Genomic DNA, 21,345 nt, shown 5'->3' on the forward strand with positions numbered 1-21,345 from the left:
GAGTGACAGAAAAAAGGCAGGCTCAAATAATGTCAAGGACTGGAACTAGAAACATACGTGATAGTTGCTTACCGCAAACAATGGACCCAGGACGAGTGACCAAAAAAAAGGCAGGCTTAAATAGTGTCAAGGACTGGAACTAGAAACATACGTGATAGTTGCTTACCGCAAACAATGGACCCAGGACGTGTGACAAAAAAAAAGGCAGGCTTAAATAGTGTCAAGGACTGGAACTAGAAACATACGTGATAGTTGCTTACCGCAAACAATGGACCCAGGACGAGTGACAAAAAAAGGCAGGCTTAAATAGTGTCAAGGACTGGAACTAGAAACATACGTGATAGTTGCTTACCGCAAACAATGGACCCGGGACGAGTGACAAAAAAAAAGGCAGGCTTAAATAGTGTCAAGGACTGGAACTAGAAACATACGTGATAGTTGCTTACCACAAACAATGGACCCAGGACGAGTGACAAAAAAAGGCAAGCTTAAATAGTGTCAAGGACTGGAACTAGAAACATACGTGATAGTTACTAACCGCAAACAATGGACCCAGGACGAGTGAACAAAAAAAAGGCAGGCTTAAATAGTGTCAAGGACTGGAACTAGAAACATACGTGATAGTTGCTTACCGCAAACAATGGACCCAGGACGAGTGACAAAAAAAAGGCAGGCTTAAATAGTGTCAAGGACTGGAACTAGAAACATACGTGATAGTTGCTTACCGCAAACAATGGACCCGGGACGAGTGACAAAAAAAAGGCAGGCTTAAATAGTGTCAAGGACTGGAACTAGAAACATACGTGATAGTTGCTTACCACAAACAATGGACCCAGGACGAGTGACAAAAAAAGGCAAGCTTAAATAGTGTCAAGGACTGGAACTAGAAACATACGTGATAGTTACTAACCGCAAACAATGGACCCAGGACGAGTGAACAAAAAAAAAGGCAGGCTTAAATAGTGTCTAATGATTAGATACAGGTGTGTCCCAAACAGAGGCAGGTGCAAATCATGTAACCCTGGTGACAAAACAAACAGGAACTAAAGAAGTCCAAAACTAACAAAACATACATGAACTGAACATGATCCGGACCACGGATCATGACAATTAGAACCGGCCCGCAGTCCACAGCCGCCTGCTTCTGTTTTGCACGCACCAATACTCCATCAGTGTTGGCGCTAGGGATTTTCAAAATTGGGTCCGTTCCCTGTATGATCAGTGTCAGAGCTTGGTCCGCATCGCCGGCAGTAAGTCGGACCCGTTTCCAGTGAGGGTTGGACTCCGCCAAGGCTTCCCTTTGTCACCGATTCGGTTCATAACTTTTATGGACAGAATTTCTAGGCGCAGTCAGGGCGTTGTCAGGTCTCGGCTTTTTGCAGATTATGTGGTCCTGATGGCTTCATCTGGCCAAGATCTTCAGCTCTCACTGGATCGGTTCGCAGCCGAGTGTGAAGCGACTGGGATGAGAATCAGCACCTCCAAGTCCGAGTCCATGGTTCTCGCCCGGAAAAGGGTGGAATGCCATCTCCAAGTTGGGGAGAAGATCTTTCCCCAAGTGGAGGAGTTCAAGTACCTCGGAGTCTTGTTCACGAGTGAGGTAAGAGTAGATCGTGAGGTCGACAGGCGGATCGGTGCGGCTTCTTCAGTAATGCAGACTCTGTATCGATCCGTTGTGGTGAAGAAGGAGCTGAGCCGGAAGGCAAAGCTCTCAATTTACCGGTCGATCTACGTTCCCATCCTCACCTATGGTCATGAGCTTTGGGTCATGACCGAAAGGATAAGATCACGGGTACAAGCGGCCGAAATGAGTTTCCTCCGCCGGGTGGCAGGGCTCTCCCTTAGAGATAGGGTGAGAAGCTCTGCCATCCGGGAGGAACTCAAAGTAAAACCACTGCTCCTCCACATCGAGAGGAGCCAGATGAGGTGGTTCGGGCTTCTGGTCAGAATGCCACCCGAATGGGATGTGATTCGGGTCCGACCGGTAGGAGGCCACAGGGAAGACCCAGGACACGTTGGAAAGACTATGTCTCCCGGCTGGCCTGAGAATGCCTCGGGATCTTAGCTTTTATGACTCATAAAAGCTACCGTGAGTATAGTGAGTCTACGTAATTTACCCACGGAACTTTAGTTATTAGAGAATTCCGGTCGGACCTTTTTTCACGGGACACATTTACAGCGTTGTTGTTGCACTAGTGAGCCCCGGATGAAGAGATGCTGCTCCGTTGTTCATTTAAGTCTAGTCTGAACGTCATTAAAACAGTTAGCGCCATCTTTTGACATTCCTTCGACTGTCGTCCCGGGAGTAAATAGAGTGTCCGACCTGAGGGCGGACACTCTATTAACAGTTCGAGATGCTACCTCAGTAGAAGCATTTAAGTCTCACCTTAAAACTCATCTGTATACTCTAGCCTTTAAATAGACCTCCTTTTTAGACCAGTTGATGTGCCGCTTCTTTTCTTTCTCCTATGTCTCCCCCTCCCTTGTGGAGGGGGTCCGGTCCGATGACCATGGATGAAGTACTGGCTGTCCAGAGTCGAGACCCAGGATGGACCGCTCGCCTGTATCGGTTGGGGACATCTCTACGCTGCTGATCCGCTTGAGATGGTTTCCTGTGGACGGGACTCTCGCTGCTGTCTTGGATCCGCTTGAACTGAACTCTCGCGGCTGTGTTGGAGCCACTATGGATTGAACTTTCACAGTATCATGTTAGACCCGCTCGACATCCATTGCTTTCGGTCCCCTAGAGGGGGGGGGTTGCCCACATCTGAGGTCCTCTCCAAGGTTTCTCATAGTCAGCATTGTCACTGGCGTCCCACTGGATGTGAATTCTCCCTGCCCACTGGGTGTGAGTTTTCCTTGCCCTTTTGTGGGTTCTTCCGAGGATGTTGTAGTCGTAATGATTTGTGCAGTCCTTTGAGACATTTGTGATTTGGGGCTATATAAATAAACATTGATTGATTGATAAGGTAGGTCGTGAGTTCAAACCCCGGCCGAGTCATACCAAAGACTATAAAAATGGGACCCATTACCTCCCTGCTTGACAGTCAGCATCAATGGATGGAAGTGGGGGTTAAATTACCAAAAATGATTCCCAGGCGCGGCCACTGCTGCTGCTCACTGCTCAGTTCACCGTCCAGGGGGGGAACAAGGGTGATGCGCATACTTGCCGACCGTCCCGATTTTCCCGGGAGACTCCCGAATTTCAGTGCCCCTCCCGAAAATCTTCTGGGGCAACCATTCTCCCGAATTACTCCCGAGGTCCACCCGGACAACAATATTGGGGGCGTGCCTTAAAGCCACTGCTTTTAGTGCCTCTCTCACCTGAACCCTTCACCCTTTAACAGCCCAGTCACATAATAATGTAGCATTAGATGGCTTTAACAATGGTCTTTCCTCAAATATGTCAAGAAATGCTAACATGTTGTGTGATTTTTTTTTTAACTGGTTTAATGATAATGTTAATTTCAATGATAATGTTAATTTCAAGCACACACTCACACAAAAGCGAATGCAATTCATACTTGGTCAACAGCCATACAGGTCACACTGAGGGTGGCATGGCGTAGTGGGTAGAGCGGCCGTGCCAGAAACCTGAGGGTTGCAGGTTCACTTCCCACCTATTGACAACCAAATCGCTGCCATTGTGTCCTTGGGCAGGACACTTCACCCTTGCCCCTGGTGCCGCTCACACTGGTGAATGAATGATTGGTGTTGGTCGGAGGGGCCGTAGGTACAAACTGGCAGCCATGCTTCCGTCAGTCTACCCCAGGAGAGTGGCGGCTACAGATGTAGCTTACCACCACCAGGTGTGAATGAATGATGGGTTCCCACTTCTCTGTGAGCGCTTTGAGTATCTAGTAATAGGAAAGCGCGATATAAATCTAATCCATTATTATTATTATTATTATTAAACATAGCGGGTGTTTCCTTGTTTACATTCCCGAAGGTGAAGCTTTACTATGGAACAGAGCGGTCAAGCGAACATGGTTCTCTGCCACATGTCAACCGGCAGGTTTCGGTGAAAATATTGTGGTAATAAGTCGGCTCTTACCGTAGACATGAGCGGAGCTCGCGTCGTTCCTCGTGCACCAGTCAAAGAGGCAGCTGCGGGCTCTCTTGCCACTGTTACAAATATGCGCCCCACTGTGAACCCACACCAAAGAAGAATGACCAACACATTTCGGGAGAACATCCGCACCGTAACACAACAGAACAAATACCCAGAACCTCTTGCGGCACTAACTCTTACGGTACAACCGCGCACACAAGAAGAAGGAGACAAAGCAGACGAGTAAGAAGAAGAAGAAGTACGCTTGCAAGTTCCAAAATGATTGGAAAAAAGAATTTAATTTCATCCAGGACAGCTCGAAGGGGCAGGGGTATGCTGCCTGTACCCCCCCCCCCCCCCTCCTCCCATCTCCTCAATTAGGATGTCTCAAGGTTGGCAAGTATGGTGATGGGTGAAATGCAGAGAATAATTTCGCCATACCTCGCACACTCTTTAACTTTTAAATAGGACCGCTCACAAAACGGCGCATCAGAAAGCGACTTGAAGATGATCTGTAAAACATCATCAATGCAACATTTTGACCAAAGAACCACCATTACATGTCATGTAGACCACTAGGAAGTCTTTTACATTCAGAAAAAAAATCCTAATATGGCCACTCTAATGCACTTTATAATCCGGTCTGCCTTTTGTATGAAAATAGAGCCACTCATCAGCAGTGCGCCTTATAATCCGGTGCGCCCTATGGTCCGGAAAATACGGTAATCATTTTTTACAAGATGGAGCAGAGCTAAAATGACAGTGAGGAGACCGCAGCCATGCACTTTCCCAGCCTCGGCTACTACCGGACAAACAAACTTCAAAAGCAGAGCCCTCGTACTCACTGCCCCCCCTCTGCTGCCCCCGCTGTCCCATACATCCTGTGAAAACCGGAGTCACAAACCCCGGAGCTGTGAGGGGAGGTTCCTGTCCACGTCATTCTCCCTGGAGCAACACCACTTTCACAAGGAAGCCGGGGCCAAGCGCTCCCAGTGAATCAAGCAGACTTCCTCCGGACCAAATGAGGTTTTTTTGGCCCTCCAAACACATCCATCCTGTGTACTGTCTCTCCAGTTCACACGAAGATCGAAGCCAGATATGACACCCCCGCAACCTCCCCAAAGCATCCCAACTGATGGGATGAAACAGTGAGGACAGTAGAAGCTTTGATTGGGGGAAAAAAAAAAAAACAATACTGGGATATGTCCTCTCCAAACTGCTTCCTGTTCAGGTTGCCAGTCACGATGAAATGCTTTTGTATTGACACATCTTGTTAAGTGTTGCTGAGAAAGTGTCTTAATTGTCACAGGGTTGTCAAAATGTATAATGAAGGGCTCCCCCAGAACCCAAAACAAAAATAAGATGTACAGTTAAAGCAGGCCTAGGCAATTATTTTAACTCTGGTGGCCAAATTTAGAGAAAAATTGTGTCTGGGGGTTTTACAAAACAATAATGTCTGATTGAATGCTAAAAAACGTTATGGAATTTTACATTTTTCTATGAAGGATAAAACACTGAATATTGACAACATAAGAACGTCACACCCCCTTTTGATCGACATGTTTTACAATCAAGTGAAACGCAACAAACAGTGAAAAGCCTTAAAAAAAACGTAATGGAATTTTACATTTTTCTATGAAGGATAAAACACTGAATATTGACAACATATAAATGTCACACCCCCTTTCGATCGACATATTTTACAATCAAGTGAAACGCAACAAACAGTGAAAAGCTTAAAAAAAACGTAATGGAGTTTTACATTTTTCTATGAAGGATAAAACACTGAATATTGACAACATAAGAACGTAACACCCCCTTTCGATCGACATGTTTTACAATCAAGTGAAACGCAACAAACAGTGAAAAGCCTTAAAAAAAACGTAATGGAGTTTTACATTTTTCTAAGAAGGATAAAACACTGAATATTGACAACATATAAACGTCACACCCCCTTTTGATCAACATGTTTTACAATCAAGTGAAACGCAACAAAGGATAAAACACTGAATATTGACAACATATAAACGTCACACCCCCTTTTGATCAACATGTTTTACAATCAAGTGAAACGCAACAAACAGTGAAAAGCCTTAAAAAAAACGTAATGGAATTTTACATTTTTCTATGAAGGATAAAACACTGAATATTGACAACATAAGAACGTCACACCCCCTTTCGATCGACATGTTTTACAATCAAGTGAAACGCAACAAACAGTGAAAAGCCTTAAAAAAAACGTAATGGAGTTTTACATTTTTCTAAGAAGGATAAAACACTGAATATTGACAACATAAGAACGTCACACCCCCTTTTGATCAACATGTTTTACAATCAAGTGAAACGCAACAAAGTATAAAACACTGAATATTGACAACATATAAACGTCACACCCCCTTTTGATCAACATGTTTTACAATCAAGTGAAACGCAACAAAGGATAAAACACTGACTATTGACAACATATAAACGTCACACCCCCTTTCGATCGACATATTTTACAATCAAGTGAAACGCAACAAACAGTGAAAAGCCTTAAAAAAAACGTAATGGAATTTTACATTTTTCTATGAAGGATAAAACACTGAATATTGACAACATAAGAACGTCACACCCCCTTTCGATCGACATGTTTTACAATCAAGTGAAACGCAACAAACAGTGAAAAGCCTTAAAAAAAACGTAATGGAGTTTTACATTTTTCTAAGAAGGATAAAACACTGAATATTGACAACATAAGAACGTCACACCCCCTTTTGATCAACATGTTTTACAATCAAGTGAAACGCAACAAAGTATAAAACACTGAATATTGACAACATATAAACGTCACACCCCCTTTTGATCAACATGTTTTACAATCAAGTGAAACGCAACAAAGGATAAAACACTGACTATTGACAACATATAAACGTCACACCCCCTTTCGATCGACATATTTTACAATCAAGTGAAACGCAACAAACAGTGAAAAGCCTTAAAAAAAACATAATGGAATTTTACATTTTTCTATGAAGGATAAAACACTGAATATTCACAACATATAAACGTCACACCCCCTTTTGATCAACATATTTTACAATCAAGTGAAACGCAACAAACCGTGAAAAGCTTAAAAAAAACGTAATGGAGTTTTACATTTTTCTATGAAGGATAAAACACTGAATATTGACAACATATGAACGTCACACCCCCTTTTGATCAACATGTTTTACAATTAATTGAAACGCAACAGTGAAAAGCCTTAAAAAACGGAATGGAATTTGACTTTTTTTTTTTTTTACTGAATGAGACACCCAGCATGTACATGAAAATAAAGAATGTGGGATTTACGATTTTTCCTATGAACGATAAAACACTGAATATTGACAACATATGAACGTCCAGGTCTGAGTTCAAAGGGACTCTTTGTAACCATACATGCCAACCTTGAGACCTCTAAATTCGAGAGATGGGAGGTGTGTATATTTTCAAGAATGTCCAATATATAAATATATAAATATATATATATATATATATATATATATATATATATATATATATATATATATATATATATATATATATACACAGTGGGTCAAAAAAGTATTTAGTCAGCCACCGATTGTGCAAGTTCTCCCACTTAAAATGATGACAGAGGTCTGTAATTTTCATCATAGGTACACTTCAACTGTGAGAGACAGAATGTGAAAAAAAATTCCAGGAATTCACATTGTAAGAATTTTAAAGAATTTATTTGTAAATTATGGTGGAAAATAAGTATTTGGTCAACCATTCAAAGCTCTCACTGATGGAAGGAGGTTTTGGCTGAAAATCTCACGATACATGGCCCCATTCATTCTTTCCTTAACACGGATCAATCGTCCTGTCCCCTTAGCAGAAAAACAGCCCCAAAGCATGATGTTTCCACCCCCATGCTTCACAGTAGGTATGGTGTTCTTGGGATGCAACTCAGTATTCTTCTTCCTCCAAACACGACAAGTTGAGTTTATACCAAAAAGTTCTATTTTGGTTTCATCTGACCACATGACATTCTCCCAATCCTCTGCTGTATCATCCATGTATCCATTTTGGTATAAACTCAACTCATCGTGTTTGGAAGAAGAAGAATACTGAGTTGCATCCCAAGAACACCATACCTACTGTGAAGCACGGGGGTGGAAACATCATGTTTTGGGGCTGTTTTTCTGCTAAGGGGACAGGAAGATTGATCCGTGTTCAGGAAAGAATGAATGGGGCCATGTATCGTGAGATTTTGAGAATATGAAAATAAAGAATGTGGGATTATATTAACTACGAACAATAAAACACTGAATATTGACAACATATGAACGTTTACCCCCGTTCAACTACAAATAATTAAATTTTTTGTGAAAAAGAATGGAAATAAGACGTTACTTATGTCATTTTTCAGCCATCAATATCCAAATGATAGTATTTGTGGAATTAACCGTACGTCCACCTCTTTATAAAAGGCAAATAACAAACCTTACTGTAAATATACATCAGAATAACAGTATAATTTAAGTTTGCACTTTATATGTATTTGACCAATTTTCTGATAAAAATTAAATTGGCACGCAAAATACATTACTTTATAACAAAGTAAAATTAAAATAAAATGAACAATGAATATACCTACAAATAACATTATTTTTAATACAACATCATTGAAATATTTTTTTTTTTTAAGTTTGCACTTTATATGTCTTGTAGTAATTTTCTAGTGTTACTTGTGTTATAATATTTAAGTTGGCACACAAAATACGTTATTTTATAACAACAAAATGAACAACAAATAGGCCTATAAATAATAGTATTTTTAATACTATATCATTAAAATGTTTTTGTTTTTTTTAATTTGCACTTTATATGTACTGTACTTTTTTTGGCACACAAAATACATTACTTTATAAGAATAAAAGTAAAACAAAAATAAAATGAACAATGAGTAGGCCTACAAATAATAGTATTTTTAATACTATATCATTAAATTGTGTTTTTTTTTAAGTTTGCACTTTATATGTACTATACTAATTTTCTGGGGTTATTTTGGTTTTAATATTGAAATTGGCACACAAAATACATTATTTTATAACAACAACAGTCAAATAAAAATACAATTTAATGATGAGTAGGCCTACAAATTACATTATTTTTAATACTATATGACTGAAATGCTTTTGGGTTTTTTTAAGTTTGCACTTTATATGTCTCATACAAATTTTCTGGTGTTATTTGTGTTTTAATATTTTAGTTGGCACACAAAATGCATTACTTTCTAAGAAAAAAAATGAACAAAGAGTAGGCCTACAAATAAAAAATTGTTTTTTATACTATATCATTAAAATTATTGTTTTTTCAAATTTGCACTTTATATGTACTATACTTTTTTTGGCACACAAAATACATTACTTTATAAGAACAAAAGTAAAATAAAATGAACAATGAGTAGGCCTACAAATAATATTATTTTTAATACTACATCATTAAAAATAGTTTTTTTTTTAAGTTTGCACTTTATATGTACTTTACTAATTTTCTAGGGTTACCTGAGGCTGGATATAGTTGGACTCACTTCGACGCAAAGCAAGGGCTCTGGAACCACTTCTCTCGAGAGGGATTGGACCCTCTTCCACTCTGGCGTTGCCGGCAGTGAGAGGCGACGGGCTGGGGTGGCAATTCTTGTTTCCCCCCAGCTCAAAGCCTGTACGTTGGAGTTCAACCCGGTGGACGAAAGGGTAGCCTCCCTCCGCCTTCGGGTGGGGGGACGGGTCCTGACTGTTGTTTGTGCTTATGCACCAAACAGCAGTTCAGAGTACCCACCCTTTTTGGGAACACTCGAGGGAGTACTGGAAAGTGCTCCCCCGGGTGATTCCCTTGTCCTACTGGGAGACTTCAACGCTCACGTTGGCAACGACAGTGAAACCTGGAGAGGCGTGATTGGGAAGAATGGCCGCCCGGATCTGAACCCGAGTGGTGTTTTGTTATTGGACTTTTGTGCTCGTCACAGTTTGTCGATAACAAACACCATGTTCAAACATAAGGGTGTCCATATGTGCACTTGGCACCAGGACACCCTAGGCCGCAGTTCCATGATCGACTTTGTAGTTGTGTCATCGGATTTGCGGCCTCATGTTTTGGACACTCGGGTGAAGAGAGGGGCGGAGCTTTCTACCGATCACCACCTGGTGGTGAGTTGGCTGCGATGGTGGGAGAGGATGCCGGACAGACCTGGGAGGCCCAAACGCATTGTGAGGGTCTGCTGGGAACGTCTGGCAGAGTCTCCTGTCAGACAAAGTTTCAATTCCCACCTCCGGAAGAACTTTGAACATGTCACGAGGGAGGTGCTGGACATTGAGTCCGAGTGGACCATGTTCCGCACCTCTATTGTCGAGGCGGCAGATCGGAGCTGTGGCCGCAAGGTAGTTGGTGCCTGTCCGGGCGGCAATCCTAAAACCCCTTGGTGGACACCAGCGGTGAGGGATGCCGTCAAGCTGAAGAAGGAGTCCTATCGGGTCCTTTTGGCTCATAGGACTCCGGAGGCAGTGGACAGGTACCGACAGGCCAAGCGGTGTGCAGCTTCAGCGGTCGCGGAGGCAAAAACTCGGACATGGGAAGAGTTCGGGGAAGCCATGGAAAACCACTTCCGGACGGCTTCGAAGCGATTCTGGACCACCGTCCGCCGCCTCAGGAAGGGGAAGCAGTGCACTATCAACACCGTGTATGGTGCGGATGGTGTTCTGCTGACCTCGACTGCGGATGTTGTGGATAGGTGGAAGGAATACTTCGAAGACCTCCTCAATCCCACCAACACGTCTTCCTATGAGGAAGCAGTGCCTGGGGAATCTGTGGTGGACTCTCCTATTTCTGGGGCTGAGGTCGCTGAGGTAGTTAAAAAGCTCCTCGGTGGCAAGGCCCCAGGGGTGGACGAGATCCGCCCGGAGTTCCTTAAGGCTCTGGATGCTGTGGGGCTGTCTTGGTTGACAAGACTTTGCAGCATCGCGTGGACATCGGGGGCGGTACCTCTGGATTGGCAGACCGGGGTGGTGGTTCCTCTCTTTAAGAAGGGGGACCGGAGGGTGTGTTCCAACTATCGTGGGATCACACTCCTCAGCCTTCCCGGTAAGGTTTATTCAGGTGTACTGGAGAGGAGGCTACGTCGGATAGTCGAACCTCGGATTCAGGAGGAACAGTGTGGTTTTCGTCCTGGTCGTGGAACTGTGGACCAGCTCTATACTCTCGGCAGGGTTCTTGAGGGTGCATGGGAGTTTGCCCAACCAGTCTACATGTGCTTTGTGGACTTGGAGAAGGCATTCGACCGTGTCCCTCGGGAAGTCCTGTGGGGAGTGCTCAGAGAGTATGGGGTATCGGACTGTCTTATTGTGGCGGTCCGTTCCCTGTACGATCAGTGCCAGAGCTTGGTTCGCATTGCCGGCAGTAAGTCGAACACATTTCCAGTGAGGGTTGGACTCCGCCAAGGCTGTCCTTTGTCACCGATTCTGTTCATAACTTTTATGGACAGAATTTCTAGGCGCAGTCAAGGCGTTGAGGGGTTCCGGTTTGGTAACCGCAGGATTAGGTCTCTGCTTTTTGCAGATGATGTGGTCCTGATGGCTTCATCTGACCAGGATCTTCAGCTCTCGCTGGATCGGTTCGCAGCCGAGTGTGAAGCGACCGGAATGAGAATCAGCACCTCCAAATCCGAGTCCATGGTTCTCGCCCGGAAAAGGGTGGAGTGCCATCTCCGGGTTGGGGAGGAGACCCTGCCCCAAGTGGAGGAGTTCAAGTACCTAGGAGTCTTGTTCACGAGTGAGGGAAGAGTGGATCGTGAGATCGACAGGCGGATCGGTGCGGCGTCTTCAGTAATGCGGACGTTGTACCGATCCGTTGTGGTGAAGAAGGAGCTGAGCCGGAAGGCAAAGCTCTCAATTTACCGGTCGATCTACGTTCCCATCCTCACCTATGGTCATGAGCTTTGGGTCATGACCGAAAGGATAAGATCACGGGTACAAGCGGCCGAAATGAGTTTCCTCCGCCGTGTGGCGGGGCTCTCCCTTAGAGATAGGGTGAGAAGCTCTGCCATCCGGGAGGAACTCAAAGTAAAGCCGCTGCTCCTCCACATCGAGAGGAGCCAGATGAGGTGGTTCGGGCATCTGGTCAGGATGCCACCCGAACGCCTCCCTAGGGAGGTGTTTAGGGCACGTCCAACCGGTAGGAGGCCACGGGGAAGACCCAGGACACGTTGGGAAGACTATGTCTCCCGGCTGGCCTGGGAACGCCTCGGGATCCCCCGGGAAGAGCTACACGAAGTGGCTGGGGAGAGGGAAGTCTGGGTTTCCCTGCTTAGGCTGTTGCCCCCGCGACCCGACCTCGGATAAGCGGAAGATGATGGATGGATGGATGATGGATACCTTAGTTTTAATATTGAACTTGGCACACAAAATACATGACTTTATAACAAAATCAAATAAAAATAAAATGAACGAGGAGTAGGCCTACAAAATATATTATTTTTAATACTATATCATTAAAATGTTTACTTGCACTTCATATGTACTTTATTAATTTTCTGGAGATACTTTTGTTTTAATATTGAAGTTGGCACACAAAATACAATACTTTATAATAAGAAAAGTAAAATAAAAATAAAATGAACGATGAGTAGTCCTACAAAAAATAATTTTTAATACTGTATTATTAAAATGTTTTGTTTTATTTTTAAGTTTGCACTTTATATGTATTATCCTCATTTTCTGGTGTTACTGTTACAATATTTAGTTTGGTACACAACTTTATAACAATAAAAAATAAAATGAACAATGAGTATTATTTTTAATACTATATCAATAAAATGTTTTTGTTTTTTTATATTGCACTTTATATGTACTATACTAATTTTCTGGGGTTATTTTTGTTTTAATATTGAAGTTGGCACACAAAATTCATTACTTTATAACAACACAATGAACAAAGAGTAGGCCTACAAACAATATTATTGTTAATATTGTATCATTTTGTTTTTTTTAAGTTTGCACTTTATATACAGTAGATAGATAGGTAGTACTTTTATGATTCATTCAGGAGAGTTCCTTTAGGAAAATTAAAAATATATGTATAATTATATGTACTGTACTAATTTTTCTGGGGTTACTTTTGTTTTAACATTGAAGTCGGCATACACAATACATTACTTTATAACAACAAAAGTCAAATAAAAATAAAATGAACAATGAGTAGGCCCACAAATTAGATTATTTTTAATTCTATATTATTAAAATGTATTGTTTTTTCAAAGTTTACATAGTGTATGTAATATATACATTTTCTAGAGTTACTTTTATTTTAATATTGACGTCGGCATACAAAATGCATTACTTTATAACAACAAAAGTCAAATAAAATGAGCAAGGAGTAGGCCTACTAATAAAGGGCAACAACTTTTCACCCTCTTTTGCTGTCTAAATAATTTTGCGCCTCGGAATGAGTTGTCACGAATGGTGACAACTCACTCCGAAACCCCGAGAACTTGTTGGTGACGAGGCAGAAATTATGTCGCGAAAATGGAGACATGAGTCAAAAAGCCACACACAGCTGTAACGTAATGAGGACACCCTTTTGTCTCTATATGCCCACCTCAGAGTGATGGAAGTTAAAAAAAAAAAACATCCTCCTCTGGTACATTATAATTAATAGTGAATGCAAAGAGTACACTTACTGTGAAGCCTTGAGAGGAGCCACACATAAGTGAGGCTGTGTGGAGAGCTGGAGTGTGTGTGAGCAACCAGTGTCTCCTTCCCCTCTCTAAATCTTTCTGTTTCTCATTCACTATCTCTCTCTCTCTCTTTTTCGCTCGCTCTCTATCTCTCTTTCTACCTGTTTGTGACTATACACTCCCTTTTCCTCCTCCCCTTTTGCCCCATGACTCAGTGTGTGTGTGTGTGTGTTCTGGCAATTCTGACTTAATGGGGACATCGCTCTGTTTACACTTTTAAGGGAGTTCTGACGGTATGGGGACCAAAAAAAAAACAGGTCCCCCTAAATGGACGTCTAGTGGGTTTGACATAATATTGTGAAAGTCCAGACCATAGAGGCACTAACATAATAGTGGGAGTCCAGTCCATAGTCGATCTAACATAATAGTGAGAAAGGGTGGTCCCCAGAAGTAATGATCAAAAACGTGATCCCCATTCCAAATGATAACCAGTGTGTCTCTCTGAGTGTGTGTTCTGGAAATTCTGACTTAATGGGGACATCACTCTTTTTACACCTTTAGGGGACCTCTGACAGTATGGGGAACAAAAAAAAAAAATACAGATCCCCCTAAATGGACGTCGAGTGGGCCTGACATAATATTGTGAAAGTGCAGTCCATAGTGGCTCTAACATAATAGTGGGAGTCCAGTCCATAGTAGATCTAACATAATAGTGAGAAAGGGTGGTCCCCACAAGTAATGATCAAAAACGTGGTCCCCATTCCAAATGATAACCAGTGTGTCTCTCTGAGTGTGTGTTCTGGAAATTCTGACTTAATGGGGACATCACTCTTTTTACACCTTTAGGGGACCTCTGACGGTATAGGGACAAAAAAAAAAAACATGTCCCCCAAAGGGAAACCTTTTGCAATGGTCGAGTGGGTCTGACATAATATTGTGAAAATCCAGTCCATAGTGGCTCTAACATAATAGTGGGAGTCTAGTCCATAGTGGCTCTAACATAATGGTGATCAAAAACATGGTCCCCATTTCAAATGATAACCAGTGTGTCTCTCTGAATGTGTGTTCTGGAAATTCTGACTTAATGGGGGCATCGCTCTGTTTACACCTTTAGGGGACCTCTGACAGTATGGGGACCCAAAAAAATAAACAGGTCCCCCTAAATGGACGTAGAGTGGGCCTGACATAATATTGTGAAAGTGCAGTCCATAGTGGCTCTAATATAATAGTGGGAGTCCAGTCCATAGTCGATCTAACATAATAGTGAGAAAGGGTGGTCCCCACAAGTAATGATCAAAAACGTGGTCCCCATTCCAAATGATAACCAGTGTGTCTCTCTGAGTGTGTGTTCTGGAAATTCTGACTTAATGGGGACATCGCTCTGTTTACACTTTTAAGGGAGTTCTGACGGTATGGGGACCAAAAAAAAAACCATGTCCCCCTAAATGGACGTCTAGTGGGTCTGACATAATATTGTGAAAGTACAGTCCATAGTGGCTCTAACATAATAGTGGGAGTCCAGTCCATAGTGGATCTAACATAATAGTGAGAAAAGGGTGGTCCCTACAAGTAATGATCAAAAACATGGTCCCCATTTCAAATGATAACCAGTGTGTCTCTCTGAATGTGTGTTCTGGAAATTCTGACTTAATGGGGACATCGCTCTGTTTACACCTTTAGGGGACCTCTGACAGTATGGGGACCCAAAAAAATAAACAGGTCCCCCTAAATGGACGTCGAGTGGGCCTGACATAATATTGTGAAAGTACAGTCCATAGTGGCTCTAACATAATAGTGGGAGTCCAGTCCATAGTAGATCTAACATAATAGTGAGAAAGGGTGGTCCCCACAAGTAATGATCAAAAACGTGGTCCCCATTCCAAATGATAACCAGTGTGTCTCTCTGAGTGTGTGTTCTGGAAATTCTGACTTAATGGGGACATCGCTCTGTTTACACCTTTAGGGGACCTCTGACAGTATGGGGACCAAAAAAAATAAACAGGTCCCCCTAAATGGACGTCTAGTGGGTCTGACATAATATTGTGAAAGTACAGTCCATAGTGGCTCTAACATAATAGTGGGAGTCCAGTCCATAGTGGATCCAACATAATAGTGAAAAAGGGTGGTCCCCACAAGTAATGATCAAAAACGTGGTCCCCATTCCAAATGATAACCAGTGTGTCTCTCTGAGTGTGTGTTCTGGAAATTCTGACTTAATGGGGACATCGCTCTGTTTACACTTTTAAGGGAGTTCTGACGGTATGGGGACCAAAAAAAAAAACATGTCCCCCTAAATGGACGTCTAATGGGTTTGACATAATATTGTGAAAGTCCAGACCATAGTGGCTCTAACATAATAGTGGGAGTCCAGTCCATAGTGGATCTAACATAATTGTGAGAAAAGGGTGGTCCCCACAATTAATGATCAAAAACATGGTGCCCATTTCAAATGATAACCAGTGTGTTTCTGTGTTTGTGTGTTCTGGCAATTCTGACTTAATGGGGACATCACTCTTTTTAAACCTTTAGGGGACCTCTGACAGTATGGGGACAAAAAAATATATAAAATACAGGTCCCCTAAAGGGAATACTTTTGCAATGGATGTCGAGTGGGTCTGACATAATATTGTGAAAGTCCAGTCCAAAGTGGCTCTAACATAATAGTGGGAGTCCAGTCCATAGTGGATCCAACATAATAGTGAGAAAGGGTGGTCCCCACAAGTATTGATCAAAAGCGTGGTCCCCATTCCAAATGATAACCAGTGTGTGTGTGTGTGTGTGTGTGTGTGTGTGTGTGTGTGTGTGTCTTGCCCCAAGGCGTGAGGCTTTCTCCAAAGGTGGTAGGGCTGTCACACAGCTATGTCCGGATCAGACCACGTTCGTCTTCATTCTTCCAAACATCCACTCGAGCGTGCCAACGTGGAGTTCGTAAGTGATGGCCGCAAATAGACGGTGACATCATTGTGGGGCTCCGGCGAGTAAAATGAAGTAAGTGACAGGCGATGTTGCTTGAACGTCTTCCAGAGGTGGTAATAGCGAACACTTATCAGGTTGAACGGGAGGCTTTTAAGCGTGAAACTGAAAAGAATGTTAACGATTGTATGTCGGAAAAAAAGCTGTCGGGCGGAAGGCGGCGTACACCCAGGACAAGTCGCCACCTCGTCACAGATAGACTTAGACAAACTTTATTGATCCACAAGGGAAATTGTTCCACACAGTAGCTCAGTTACAGAGGATGGAAAGGATAATGTAGGTATAAAGTAGACTAACAATGTACACTAGTAGCAATATAACATATATGTCATATTTACATATTGTATATACAGTATATAATTCATACTGGTATATTAACATATTATCCATCCAGCCATCCATTTTCTACCGCTTGTCGTTTTTTTGGTGTCGAGGGGGTGCTGGAGCCTATCTCAGCTGCATTCAGGCGGAAGGTGGGGTACACCCTGGACAAGTCCCCACCTTATCACAGGGCTATAGCATATTATATTTGTATATAATATGTACAATATATAACAAATCCCAATTACACAACGTGCCAACATCAGCGGTTTTGGGTTTTGTACTTTCTGTGTATATCTGCAAGATGTTCGTTTATGGACATTTTCAGGTTGCAAATGAAACCACGCCCCCACCCTCTCCAAAAGTATCGTAAATGAGGTGTTGAATAAGTTCCCTTGTTTAAATATATTTCTTGGAAGACGAACGCAGTCGAAAATGAACTTCATATTTATTATACAGAGTCACCCGGTCACAACATTAGGCACACCTGCACACTAAAAAATAAGGGATACTATAAGACTCCAACCCAATATATTACACCGTCGACGAGCAAAATGAAGAAATAAATGGCAGAACAAAGGTTACTCCAATAGTGAAAGGTAAGTGTTGTTGTTTTTTTTTAAGTAACCAGCAAGCACAGTACAGTTAGTAGAACAATTGTTTTTATTACTGTGTATTTGATAGGTGCCGTCTGAAATTAAACTATTTATTTTATTTATATATATAATAGATATATATAATAAAATAAATATGTATAGCTAGAATTCACTAAAAGTCAAGTATATTATACATATATATTTATATATAATATGAAATACTCGAGTTGGTGAATTGTAGATGTAAATATATTCCTACCCTCTTAACCACGCCCCCCGCCCCAACCACGCCTCCAATCCCCCACCCCCCCACCCCCACCCCACACAACCCCTCTCCCGAAATCGGAGGTCTCAAAGTTGGCAAGTATGTTTCATCCTATCCTTTTTTGTGCTTCCTCCAACCAAGTTGCAATGTCGCAGTCTTTTCTAGTCGAAGTTTAGAAGGCCGATCCAATTTTGTTTTGGTCAGTCTTGACACAACCAGTCCCGTGTAGAACGTTGTAAAGACAAATAAACACAGAGGTATTATTTTCAATAGACACGACAACAGAAAGGAGGGCATAAGACGTCAATGAATAACACACAAAGCTCCGGGGAGCTGCCATTGCATTCTCAAAGCCTGAAGAAGAGGTGGAGAAGCTCCTCTCCTTCCGTCTGATAGTTTTACTTCATTTCCCAAAACGTTGTGACGTCACAATGTAGCCAATCTTTAAAAAAAAAAAGACTGCAAAACACGTTGTCAGAGGCTTCCAAAACAAGTGCAAGAACCTTACGGTTTCATGCTTTGCCGTTATTTAACACGGTGATTCAACATCGTAGCAACATTTATAAGTTATAAATGACAAAAATCATACCCTTTTAAAAGATGCTGACTCAGCTTACTTGCAAGCAAGCGCTTAAAGGTGACATTGGGCAAGTAACGTCTTGGAAGTAACTTCCTTTTACTAAATAATACACAACTCTTGCATGTTGGATTACCTTGCAAACACTGTTGCAACGGGCGTCTAATATTGCAAAAAATGTGTATCCATTATCGATTTCTGCTGAAATTGTCAAGAATTGACGCACTTAGTAGTAGTGCAAAATACATTTTTGCACATGGTTTTTTGATTGATTGAATCTTTTATTAACAGATTGCACAGTACAGTACATATTCATAGATAAACATTGGTCTGTATTACTGCTGGTTTGGCTTGTCGTGAATTACATTTCATTACTTAGTATTTGGATTACTATTCGTTTCTACAAACCCTGTTTCCATATGAGTTGAGAAATTGTGTTAGATGTAGATATAAACGGAATACAATGATTTGCAAATCCTTTTCAACCCATATTCAGTTGAATGCACTACAAAGACAAGATATTGGATGTTTAAACTCATAAACTTTATTTTTTTTTTGCAAATAATCATTAACTTAGAATTTCATGGCTGCAACACGCGCCAAAGTAGTTGGGAAAGGGCATGTTCACCAATGTTTTTACATCACATTTTCTTTTAACGGGCTTCACGGTGGCAGAGGGGTTAGTGCGTCTGCCTCACAATACGAAGGTCCTGCAGTCCTGGGTTCAAATCCGGGCTCGGGATCTTTCTGTGTGGAGTTTGCATGTTCTCCCCGTGAATGCGTGGGTTCCCTCCGGGTACTCCGGCTTCCTCCCACTTCCAAAGACATGCACCTGGGGATAGGTTGATTGGCAACACTAAATTGGCCCTAGTGTGTAAATGTGAGCGTGAATGTTGTCTGTCTATCTGTGTTGGCCCTGTGATGAGGTGGCGACTTGTCCAGGGTGTACCCCGCCTTCCGCCCGATTGTAGCTGAGATAAGCGCCAGCGCCCCCCCGCAACCCCGAAAGGGAATAAGCGGTAGAAAAATGGATGGATGGATGGATTTTCTTTTAACAACACTCAATAAACGTTTGGGAACTGAGGAAACTATTTGTCGAAGCTTTGAAAGTGGAATTCTTTACCATCCTGGGTTATGTACAGCTAAAGTTGTTCAACAGTCCTGGGGTCTTGTTGTCGTATTTTATGCTTCATAATGCGCCACAGAGCTGGGATCGGGCTGCGTGGTCGGTAGTAGTGGGTTTCAGTAGGCCTTTAAGTCCGAACATTAAATATCTTGTCTCTGCAGTCTTTTCAATTGAATATAAGTTGAAAAGGATTTACAAATCATTTCATTCTGTTTTTATTGACCATTTACACAAGGTGCCAACTTCGCTGGTTTAGGCTTTTGTATAACTGTGTTGTTGTTGTTTTGGACGCCTACTACAAGGTTTCCCCACTCGCTCCTCCCGCGTGACACAATAGGCCCTTGTTCCGTGCCTCGTGCTGGCTTACGTTCAGCACAGCTTTCACTCTCGTCCCCGCCGTCCTTCCCCAAAAGCAACATTTATCTTGGCGCCGTGCCAAGCCATTCAAAGAAGCGAAGGCTTCCTCGCACATCATCCTCGCGTTTGACACGCGACACGTCGCAAACAACACCGCCCTGTGTTCCCACTGCGTCTCCCACACTTTTTTTCTCCACTCAGAGTTCACATTGTGTCTTCTTTATGTTGTTGGGGTTTTTTTTAGAACCACATCCTGTCCTGTTCGCCACACCTGACTAAGCTACTAATTACACCCGCTGACATCAACCACCTTGTAATTTAGAATCCACTTCTCCATCTTACTGTTTGGCTCTTTTTTTTTTTTTTTTTGCCTAAGGGTCATCTCATTCATCACCTTCTATTCAGCTCTCCTCCTCTTCCTCTCTAATGCTTCCCTATCGAAGCCTTCTCTCCCGCCTCCACCTCTAATAGCCGCATGCATTCTGTCAGGGACATCGCTCTGTTTACATTTTTAGGGGACCTCTGACGGTATGGGGACCAAAAAAAAATTAGGTCCCCCTAAATGGACGTCTAGTGGGTCTGACATAATATTGTGAAAGTCCAGACCATAGTGGCACTAACATAATAGTGGATCTAACATAATTGTGAGAAAAGGGTGGTCCCCACAAGTAATGATCAAAAACATGGTGCCCATTTCAAATGATAACCAGTGTGTTTCTGTGTGTGTGTGTTCTGGCAATTCTGACTTAATGGGGACATCACTCTTTTTAAACCATTAGGGGACCTATGACGGTATGGGGACAAAAAAATATATAAAATACAGGTCCCCTAAAGGGAATACTTTTGCAATGGACGTCGAGTGGGTCTGACATAATATTGTGAAAGTCCAGTCCAAAGTGGCTCTAACATAATAGTGGGAGTCTAGTCCATAGTGGCTCTAACATGATGGTGGGAGTCCAGTCCATTGTCGATCTAACATAATAGTGAGAAAGGGTGGTCCCCACAAGTAATGATCAAAAACGTGGTCCCCATTCCAAATGATAACCAGTGTGTCTCTCTGAGTGTGTGTTCTGGAAATTCTGACTTAATGGGGACATCGCTCTGTTTACACTTTTAAGGGAGTTCTGACGGTATGGGGACCAAAAAAAAAAACCAGGTCCCCCTGAATGGACGTCGAGTGGGTCTGACATAATATTTTGAAAGTCCAGTCCATAGTGGCTCTAACATAATAGTGGGAGTCCGGTCCATAGTGGATCTAACATAATAGTGAAAAAGGGTGGTCCCCACAAGTACTGGTCAAAAACATGGTCCCCATTCCAACTGATAACCTTTTTGTGTGTGTGTGTGTGTGTGTGTGTGTGTGT

At 42.4% G+C, this 21,345-nt stretch overlaps 1 protein-coding gene across 2 annotated transcripts in view; it reads right to left on the reverse strand.

The window, feature by feature from the left end:
* Window positions 1-13,898, reverse strand: part of prdm1c (PR domain containing 1c, with ZNF domain) — a 66,491-nt gene extending 52,593 nt beyond the window's left edge. For both annotated transcript variants that reach the window (XR_009804039.1, XM_061885867.1), the window contains exon 1: window positions 13,770-13,898. Coding sequence is in view for 1 of the 2 variants with exons in the window: in XM_061885867.1 (XP_061741851.1) it covers window positions 13,770-13,796 (27 nt within the window). In the remaining variant the exon portion in view is untranslated. The remainder of the gene's footprint in view (window positions 1-13,769) is intronic.
* Window positions 13,899-21,345: the final 7,447 nt, after the last annotated feature.

This window comes from Nerophis ophidion, linkage group LG24 (genome assembly GCF_033978795.1).
Source record: "Nerophis ophidion isolate RoL-2023_Sa linkage group LG24, RoL_Noph_v1.0, whole genome shotgun sequence".
NCBI classification, from domain to species: Eukaryota; Metazoa; Chordata; class Actinopteri; order Syngnathiformes; family Syngnathidae; genus Nerophis; species Nerophis ophidion.